This window comes from Pseudopodoces humilis, chromosome 2, assembly GCF_049639895.1.
Source record: "Pseudopodoces humilis isolate 2021_Gansu_Grassland_sample_001 chromosome 2, ASM4963989v1, whole genome shotgun sequence".
In the NCBI taxonomy this organism is placed as follows: Eukaryota; Metazoa; Chordata; class Aves; order Passeriformes; family Paridae; genus Pseudopodoces; species Pseudopodoces humilis.
Genome location: NC_142201.1, coordinates 25,845,180 through 25,855,721, shown reverse-complemented (window position 1 = coordinate 25,855,721; position 10,542 = coordinate 25,845,180). Strand labels below are relative to the sequence as shown.

At 43.4% G+C, this 10,542-nt stretch overlaps 1 protein-coding gene and 1 long non-coding RNA gene across 2 annotated transcripts in view; one reads left to right on the top strand and one right to left on the bottom strand.

Moving 5' to 3' along the window:
- Positions 1 to 876: 876 nt before the first annotated feature.
- Positions 877 to 10,517, bottom strand: LOC148184814 (uncharacterized). The gene is made up of 3 exons (XR_015772030.1): positions 10,404 to 10,517; positions 2,542 to 2,741; positions 877 to 1,163 (listed from the first exon to the last, which is right to left on the bottom strand). It is a non-coding gene; the product is annotated as an uncharacterized LOC148184814 (long non-coding RNA).
- Positions 9,865 to 10,542, top strand: part of GAS6 (growth arrest specific 6) — a 39,642-nt gene continuing 38,964 nt past the window's right edge. Inside the window, exons 1-2 of the mRNA XM_005516579.3 lie at positions 9,865 to 9,989; positions 10,342 to 10,508. Coding sequence (XP_005516636.2) covers positions 9,920 to 9,989; positions 10,342 to 10,508 — 237 coding nt within the window. The 5' untranslated portion in view covers positions 9,865 to 9,919. The remainder of the gene's footprint in view (positions 9,990 to 10,341; positions 10,509 to 10,542) is intronic.

Sequence of the window (10,542 nt, the reverse complement as noted above, 5' to 3'; positions counted from 1 at the left end):
GATTTAAAAAAACTTTCTAATCTACACACTTACACTTTTAGCTTTTTCTATCTAACTTCAACATTTGTTTTCATGTATCACCATGAATACATGCTCATGATTTTCATATTATATGAAATTCAGTGTTTATCTGGATCTTAGAACTAAGTATCAGAAACAAGGGCACACACTCTGTATTCCAGACTCCAACAAACTCCAGCCCCACACAGCTGCTCACTCGCTCTTCTCCTGTGGGACAGGGGAGAGAACCAGAAAGGTAAAAGTGAGAAACTTGTGGGTTGAGGCAAAGATTAACAGGGAAAGCAAAAGCCACACATGTGAGCAAAGCAGAACAAGGAACTCATCCACCACTTCCCATGGGCAGGCAAATATCCAGTCAACCCAGGAAAGGCTAGCAACATCATGTGTAATGGTGACGTGAGAAGATAAACACTATTAATCCATACAATCCCCTTCCTTTTTCTTCCCCCAGCTTTATACACTGGTCATGACACCATATGGTGTGGGATATTCCCTCTGCTCACTTGGGGTCCACTGTCCCAGCTGTGTCCCCTCCCATCTCCTTGTGCACCCCCAGCCTCTGACTGGTGGGTGGGGTGAGAGGCACAAGGCCTTGGCACTGTGCAAGCCCTGCTCAGCAATGGCTAAAACATCCCAAGGTACCAACACTCTTACAGCCATAGCCCCATAATGGCTGTTCCTATAAAGGATATTAACTCTACCCCAGCCAAAAGCAGAACATTGAACTATGATTTTTTAAAATTTCAACCAAAGCTGATACTTTCTTTCTGTTGCTTACAACCCTTTGAAAGAACATAAGCAGGCCCCATGACTGCCTTCCCTGCCAAAGCCCACATCAGTGCCACCTTTTGTTCCCAGGACTTCAGAGGATGGCTCACACCTCCTTTTCATTTGCTGCTTTGGGTTTTTGCAGGAATTTTCCTTACTTCCAGCTTTTGAAGATGGAAACTTCATGGTGGTCACTACAGGTTGCCCAACAACATATCTGGAAACTCCTTCTCTCAATGATGATATCTTCTGGTGGGATAACCCTCTGCTCTGGCCTGACCCACACTTCCATTTTTCTTTGTCTCTCACAGAGATATTAACAGGTCTCATTCACATCTCAGTCCCCCTCAAACTGGTCAGCTAGACTTTCCATTCTAGAAAAGAAAGCAGAACACACGTTTTAGAATTAAACTCCAACCATTGCTGTTATTATTATTATTATTATTATTATTGTTATTGTTATAGTTATTGTTATTGTTACTGTTATTGTTATTACGGATAGGTAAATGTACACATTTCCATTTGCATGAAGAAATCAGCACATTAGATATTGTATTTTCCATTCAAAAATGAAATATAAATGTTGATATTTTAATACATATATTTGCATACACTTTCCAGAAAAAGAGTTTTTGTTTTCTTGGTTATGTCTATTTCTTGTTCTGCTCTGTTAAAATCCCCTCTGCTATTACCTTTTCCCCATCCTTTACACACACTAGAGGTTACAGCACTCCACTGGCAAATCTTGTTGGAACAGGAAGCTGATCAATAAAAGATTACAGAAATCTCTGTTTCCATTTTGCAGCATGGACCTGCTAGAACTCTGCTGCAAAGACTCACGTCCTAAAAAATTTAGAGATGCCATAAAATGTCTCCTATTTTTTTTTTTTCATTTAATTTTTATTTTTTTACATTTTTTACATTAAACCACAAATTATAAGCTAGGTTTCTATTCTGGTATTATTCAGCTCCTTCTAATGCAGTTTAACAGCTGGAAATGAGAAGGCGGCAGCTCCTTGTAACCAGGCAACTCTTCCCAACCATCAGTAGCTTGCCCCAGGGATCAGGGTTTGAGAGCTGCTCTACAGTGACAGCTCTTCTCCCTTCTTCCAAACCCCGACTGATGCATTGAGGCTGTTTCAGAGCAGGCTTCCCTCTAAGTGCTCAAAGCATTGGCAGGAGCTACATTTCATTAAAACTCTGGTTTTGCCTCTCACTGTCACATTATATTATTATACAGCTGGGAGTTTAGCCATTGACTTGAAATAAGCTAATTGTTTTTTCAATCCACAAATAATTTTTTAAGCTATAGGGTTTATTGCTTTGAGTTAATGAGAATGATAAAGAACACATCATGGTCTTCTGCTAAGAAGCCCTTTTGAAAGGCAGCAATGGGTATCAGTACTCTGTCTCCTGCCTTGCAGAGACAGCTCCAACTCAAGGAACGTCTTAGCAGCTCTACTTGCCATTGTGGTGTTTATATCATTCCTAGTGAGGTTTTGTAGGATAGAACACATTATGTGGGCTTATATTTGTTCTTACAGTTTTTCTGCAATATTCTTCTCCTCCTCCTGTCACCCTTGAATTTATTTATATTTATTTTAGGCTTTATTCAAGCAACTAAAAATTCCCTAGGACACAAGCACATGTGGAATGCATAGGAAAGGAAGCCATGATGACCTCATGTATTATTGATACACCAATAATAAAACACAAATCCCATCCACCACCAATGTTTATGAAACCACTTACACCACTCAAAAGTTCATTCCTGCTCAGAGTCTGGTTTGGAATTCAGGTTTCTTGAACTCTTGTCCTCAGTGTAAGTCAGAACTGGGCTCTATCTGCTGACTCTGCATTTTCTCTCAACTCTTTCCTGACAATCTCGTGGGTCACGATAATTTCCTCACCATCAGGGTGCCCTTGTTTTAAATCAGCACACCTCCACTGGGCTGAGGACATCAGAGAAAACAGAAGAAGAAACATAAGCATGCATGTTGGTGCAATGCTTCAAAGCAAGATTTAGTCGTCTCAGCTGCAGAGCATCCAGGAGGAAAGCTGATGACCCTGAAGAGAAATTGGTCCCTTGCAAAGGTTATTCCTCTGGTCCTTCAATTCAGCATATGGACACAGGCATGACCTGCAGGAAAAGAAGCTTTTCTCCTTCTCTCTCCATCATAATGCATCACTGTCAAAAAATAGAGTTTGGATCACTTATTGAAGAGAGACATTAATTACAGAGCCTTTTATGAAATTCCTTTTTGAGTAAATGACATGTATGAAAGATGAACAACCTTTCTTCTACATTTCTCTCCATGCATTCAGCTCAATTTTTTACCCTTTCTTTACCCAAGTCTTTCTTTCTGTCTCTAATCTACATTTACTTATTCTTCTCATCCATTTCATCATCACTAGAATTAAGCATGTTTGAAAGTTAACCCTTTTCTTCTTGAGTTAATATATGCTAATCACTCAAAAGAATTGTGCAGTATAAGGGCACCTTTTCTGTTATTGTTTTTATTAGAAAATGTTTAACTTGAACACACCAGAGAACAGGAATTTTATGCCATTGACATTATTAAAGACCTCTGAATGAAATTTCACATTCTCACACAAAAATATTAGCCTGATCTAAACTAAGACATATGTTTGTTGTGGCTCCAAGAAGGACTTATATTTGGAAGAGGAGAAAGTAGTTTTTCATATTTATCCCTGAATTTAAGTATGGCTTCTAATAGCTTTTAGTTGCAGTTTCTCATCCTTCTGACACTCTTTTCCATCACCACCTCCATTCTACATCAATGTGTGTCTTTGAATGAGGTTTCACATATCTGTTAGTAATGTCCTTCAGTAGAGCTGCATGACTATCCAGCACCATGCTGAGTGCCTGGAAATGTTCTTGGAAGGCTCACATCCAGTTTTTGTTACCTTCCAACTTTCAATTCTCATCATCACAAATACTTTACAGTTTTAATTTATTTTGACTCACTTTACAGCCAGGCATTAAATGAAGCTGACATGTTCAAAACTCTGTTGAATTTTTAGAATGGAAAGTGCAGGCTGTGCAAAAAAGCTCCAGCTCATCTGTGGCAGAGGCACATTAGGAGAAGGTCCAGATGGATGAACCGAACAGATTTCCCAAGCAGCAGGGATTGCATTGGTACCATTAAAGGTTCCTGTCTTGCAGTCTGTGTTCAAATCCTGCTGATGACAAGAAGGAATCTTAAATTTTTGGTGTGGGAACCCATACTTTGTCTAATTAACTGAGGTCCACCTGGGCAAGCTACACACACTGCTACAGGAGCTTTTTCATCTTTGAGTGAAACAAAATTAGAAATTCTCAGGTCTTCAAAATGATGCTGTTTCGGTAAGGAATTTTTGTGTGATTTTTCCATGCAATCAAGACTCCTCTGTGTGTGTGTGTGTCTGTGTGTGTGTAGACAATAGGATATCTGGGTTTCTACTTTTTTGATGTAAATTACTTGTCAGGGGTATTCTAGAGTTATCTGTGGTCTGTCTGCCCACAGTAGTTCCAGTTTGTGAGCTCCCTTCTTTGCCTTGTCACATGTGGGTGAAAATCAAGATAACTTAAACCTCTATAAAATTCTAATGCAAAATGGCAGCATAAAGAGACACTAGAGAAACTTTTAGTGATGGTGCAGTGGGCTCTTAATCATCAAGCAAGAAATCTATTACAACTGAATTTAACTGAGTTCCACTGGATAACAGACTGCAAAGGCAAGAGTGGGATAAAAGGAGCTGGGCTTCCTCCACAATGCAGTCAACTTCACAATCTAATGCTTGGATCCCAGAGGTACAGAGGCTGCTTTAAAAACAGAGTAAAGCAAAGCTATTCTTTTCAAAGGGAGTAAGAAGCAGAAAGCAGAGTCAGTTATGGAAGATTCTCTTCTAGTTTCTTCTTCTCCACAGCATCTTGTCATGATAAATACAATAGCCCCATTGGGTTTCCTGCCACCAAGTGCTTAGTGATGACCCAGACTGCACAGAAAACAGACCCTCTGGTCCTGCATCCCCACCTCAACCCTTCAATGTCCTGCAGAGGTATGTAATAAACATACATCACCAGGAGCCGTGATGTCCTGTGGGCTGTGGCAGGAGGTCTGATGCTGTTGGTCGGTGCCATTTAGTCTGAGAGTTCACCCGTGGATGGCAGTGGTGCATTCTGCCCAGGAGTTTGCTTGTTTTGCTTGCTGCAGATGGTGTGCCACTGCCCAGATAAGCAATTTGGTTTTGCTAGTACCTAGAAAGCCATTTTCAGCCACCATTTTAGCCTGTAATGATAGGAAATCTCATTCACCTGGAACCAAGACAGGCATGGAGAGAACAAGATGACAGTTCAGAACTTCCTCGTCCTTGAAACTTCCAGTTTATTTCTTAGCATCAGCCCATGAATTATAGTTGACACTAAGCAGCAAGTTCCAAATCTTAATGTGCTGAGTATATTTGGCATATGGCCAGCCTGTACTGCATTGAGGTCAAGGATCATGGAATCAGCTCTCTTACTCTCAGATGGATTTTCTGGTTAAGTATGTTGCCTTCTACAATCATTTAATTTCCTAATATTCTGATGCAATCTTATAGCCTTCTACTTCTCCCTACTCATAGAATAAAAAAAAAAAAAAAAAAAAATAGAAATGACATCTTAGGAATACTTTCAAAGGAAAAATAACAGGAAATGCATGTGGAATGAGCATGTGAAACAGTCGCTTACTCTAAAATCTGAGATACTTCGGCAGTGCGGGACAATCCGTAGGACATGTCTAACCAGTTTTACCTTGGGGTCAAAAAAGTACTTTACACAGATGAGCAGAAGTCAAGAACAGTGCACCTCATAGTGTCCCTGGCTAGAGGGCCGATGGAAGGAAGGAAGGGCAGGCTTCCCTTCAACTGTCCTCAATGAATATGTGAAATCATAGAATTGTTTAGGTTGGGAAAAAACTCTAAGATCATCAGATCCTGATAACCCAGCACTTCCAAGTCCACCACTAAACCACGTCCCCAAGTGCCACACCCACATATTTTTTTGACCACTTTCAGGGATGATGATTCTGCTATTTCCCTGGGCAGCCTGTGCCAATGCCAGACTGTTCTTACAGTGAAGAAATTTTTCCCAATATCCAATCTCAACTTCCCCTGGCACAACTTGAGGCCATTTCTTCTTGTCATGTGTTTTGTTAGCTGGGAGAAGAGACTGACCTCCACCTCACTGCAGCCTCCTTTCAGGTAATTGTGGTTGTAGGTGTTCCCTGAGCCCTTTTTACTCCAAGTTAAGCAACCCCAGCCCCCTCGGCAGCTCCTCATATGATTTGTGCTCCTTCACCTGCTTCATTGTCCTTCTTCTTCAACTCCAAAGTTGTGAGGCCTATATACTTATATTCTTATATACTTATATACCTGATATATACCTATATACTATATACCTATATTTCATTTTGCAGTTTGGTGACAAATTACAAATTTAGTTAGTTACAGGAACCTAAAGGAACTTTGCTCAGTTAAACCCTCTCCTGCTACACCTGTGCAGCTTGGCTACACACTACGCACTGATTTCTGTTGGGATTAATTAAGGAAAAGAAACCAAAGGACATTAATTGGAATTTGGAGTAAATTTCTCAAGGTCTGGTAACCAATGAATCACTTTTAGATTTTTTGGTCCTTAACAAACACCTTCTAGTTGTATTTTTAGTCATTTCTCTCAAAACTTGTTAAATTTGGCATATATTTCTAGTTAGTATCTAAAAACCACTGGAAACTAATCCTACAGGTTCATATTTATATTTGGAAACCTCTGTGTCTAGCTTACTCTAAAATCAGAACAGAGTCTACAATGGAACATGCTGAAAGTACAAAATTGTTTTAATATTTTCAGCATTATTTCTCTATCCTGTTTTTCATGTTCCCTAAGATATTACTGGGACAGCTGAGACCAGATAACAACAAAAAAAAACCCACAACATGAATTCTGAAGAAAATTAAACTGTTGCTTAATTCAGTTCATTGCTTAAATCTGCCTGAAATGCTACCATGCTAGAAGAATGGAAGGTGGAAAATACAACTATTGAAAAGACTTGTGAGCTCACCAAAATCAGTGTTTGATGTCTTTGCCAAGTAACTTGCTGGAAAACATAATAAAGAATAGAACTGGTGAACTGAATGATATGTTGGAGAAGAATCAGCATTGCATACCAAGAAGGATGTCTTGTTTTGCAAACCTATTTGAGATTCAAGGAGTGATATTTATTTAGATAAGGATGGTTCTGATAATAGTAGATATTTGGATTTAAAGAAAAAAAAATTGAGCTGGTCTTTTACCATGTGCTCTCAAAGTGTGATCATATGGGATAAACAGAAAAGGACAAAAAAACATCTGAAAGAAAACTCATCATTAGATTACACAATATAATGCAGTTTCCAGAACCCACAAAAATCTCTGCTGCTCAACATCTTCAGAAATTTTATGGAGAAGCTTAATGCCATGACGTCAGTTGGCAGATAATACAAAATTCATCTGAACAGACAAATCTTTAACTGGTAATCAAGAATATCAAAAGACTTTTAGCAAAAAACCCCAACTTTTATCTTGGCTTAGTGAGTTGAATTGACTTGCGGAGAGGTCACATCAGTGACAAAAGTGTACAAAGATTGTACATCCAGGGATGAAGTGGAAGCATAGAAAGAGGGTAGAGTGGGACAACCTGTTTTGGCAGCAAAAAGCTGTTCAGTTGGCTTGGCTGTATCGCTTGGTACCATCTTAATGTGACAGGGTAATAAATGACAAGCGAAATTTAATATACAGACACACAAAGTGACACACCCATGAAAGACTACCCTCACCTTCACTGGTAAATCATCACTCAGAAAAGTGTTTTCCACTCAGGAAAGTGATCTCAGATCTCTTGTTCATGGCTCTTTGGAAAGAAGAGGTCAAGAAGTGACCCGTGCAATGTTTGAAAATTGTAAGGAAAAACCAGAAGAAAGAAGCAGGACACTATTGCTATAAAATTGTATCTTGAATATTGCTTGTAGTTTTGTCCACATTGTCTGAAAAGAAGTATAAATAGAAAATGTACAGGGCAGGATGAAAAGATGGGGAATGGCTTCTGTTTGAGAGGCTCAGGCTGCAATCCCAGAACAGACTATGGATTTACTGCTGCAATCCCACTCCACACTTCATGCTGCCACTGAGCTGGTTCAGCACAGTAACGTGGTAGAAAATACACATACACCAAAAAAAAGTCACCTGCCAGCTGACTGAGCTGAAATGGCACAGCCACATCTGTGGATGTGGGCAGGGGGACACAAAGTGGCAGCCAGTCCTAGGCTACCTTCAGCTCTAGCTGCAGCAACCATTTTGGCCAGCTTTGCTGATGACATTAGGCCCAACCTCCTTTGCCTGCTTACTTACAAGCTTAACTTGCTGTTACCCCTGAAAGCCTCTCCATTTTGGTGTTTGTGCAGCTGTTCAGCAGCTCAGTGGGGGAGCTGATCTGAAACAAAATTAATTTTTCTTGGATTATTCTGATTGGGTTTGCTGCATGCTAGCACAAAAAATGGATGTGCCAAAGGACAGGAAAAAGCAACAGGGACTGGAAGCCCTACTCCTTTGAGCAATACCAGTTCAAAAGGGTTTGGAAACAAGTAAGAGACCAAAGCTCCATAGTTCAGGAAAAAGGATGGTTCAGAAATCTCAAAAATGAGAGAGGTCTATAAACCATTACGGTGAAAACAAATAGGACACGATCATTCACTATTTCTCAGATGACAAAAATTCAAGTACCCTGTAAAATTATTAAACACTGCATTTAAAACTAGTGAGAAAAAGTTTCTGTCTAGCCTTTGTGCAAATTTGAGACCCTCCCACCACTCCTGGAGGCCAGAGGTATCAAGAGATCAAAAAGCTATTTGACAAAGTCATAGAGAAGTGGTACATTTCTGGCTGTTAGGGTTGCAGTGGATATAGTTTTCACCTGAGAGTTTTTCCTCTGCACTTCACAAGCTGAAAACAGAAAGAAAAGGCCAGTAAATGGTGGTTTATATATTTTTTTTTGTCTCTTACCTGTGTCTCTACTATTGGCTGTTGTCAGACAGAAGATACCAGACTAGGGACAGTTGCTTTGAATGAGGCTGGCTCTTCTGTTTTCACCTACTTTACTTCAACTACATGTGATATGAATACATTGTTTACAATTGTTATATTTGCAGTAATTATTGTGGAGACACAAAGTCTGTATTAGATACACCTAAATAACAAAGTTAAACTAGAGAAGTTCTTTTTCTGAAACAAATTATGTCAGTGAAGTTTTCTTGAAGAATGTATAGATATGATGTTACTGGAGCTATCAGTCACATTGACCCTTCGACAGAGCAGTACAGATAAAAGGGGTGGCTTTAAAGGAGTGGCATTGATACCCTAAGTGCAGCTCTGAGCTCTGACCCTACAGCTCTAGGTTACAGCCAACAGGGTTTTCCACAGTGGAAGTGTCCTGTGTAACTACAGATGGACAAAGGACAGTAAAGCATGGCTTGCAACATATTGGTAATAAGCGACATTTCCTGGGAAGCTCATCCTAAAATGCTGGAACAAACTGAAAACGCATTTCTGACGAAAACCTGTGTTGGTGTGTGGGGAGAACCCAAGTTCCTAATTTACGGCAGAACTGGGTTGGGTTTGGTGCCAGCTTCTCCCTTCCTAGCCATGAGCCCCGGAGCTATTAAAGAGATGTGCCTGGAGGTGAGGGCGCAGTCTCCCCGCCCGCTCCCCACGTCCATCTGGCCGCCCATCGGCCCGGCTCCCCGTGACCGCCCCCTCCGCTCGGCACGGCCGGCCGGGCAGGTACGCGGGGCCGGGCCGGCGGCCGCTCCGCAGCGAGGTGTGTCCCAGCGCGGCTCGGCGCTGCCTTCTGAGGATTGGGCAGGGCGGGAGAGCGGCTCCGCGGCTCCCCCGCCGGGCTCCGCCGCCGCGCTCCAGCACTAGCAGCGCGCTCGCCGCCCTCGCCGCTCCCGCTCCGCTCCCGCCGAGCCGCCAGCGCCCGGCCCCGACCCCGGACCCGGTCCCCGCCCCGACCCCGGCCCCGGCCCCCGCCCCGGCCCCGGCCACCGCCGCATCGTGATGCCGCATCCCGCGGTGCCCCTCGGGGCCGCGCTGCTGCTCGTCCTGCTGGCTGCGGACTCCTCGCAGAGTGAGTACCGCGGGGGGATTCGTCCCTCCGCACACGCCGCCGAGCATCCCCCGCCGCCCTGCGGGTGCGCGGCTGCGGGCTGTGCCGCCGGAGCGGGCTGCGGTGCGGGGGGATGCGCAGCTTCGCGGCTGCGGGGGGGCAGGGGGATGCGGGTGAGGCCGCGGGCACCCACGGGCGGCTCCCCGAGCAGGGAGAGCGCTCGGTGCCCCCCGCAGGGGCGGTCTGGGGCGCGGGGTGGGGGTCGGGGGATCCGGGGAGACCAGGCGGGCTCAGCTGTTCACCGCTGCCTGCCCTTCCTCCTGCTCCTCTCCTCCTCCTCGTCCTGCTCCTGGCCTCCCCCTCGGCTGCCCAGCCGTGCTGCTGCGAGCCCCGGAAGCTGCCCAGTTCCTGCGGCAGAGGCAGCGGCGAGCCTACCAGATCTTCGAGGAGACCAAGCAAGGACACCTGGAGAGGGAGTGCGTGGAGGAGCACTGCAGCAAGGAGGAGGCCCGGGAGGTGTTTGAGAATGACCCAGAGACGGTAAGGACGCAGAGCCGCCGCGGAGATTTGGGGG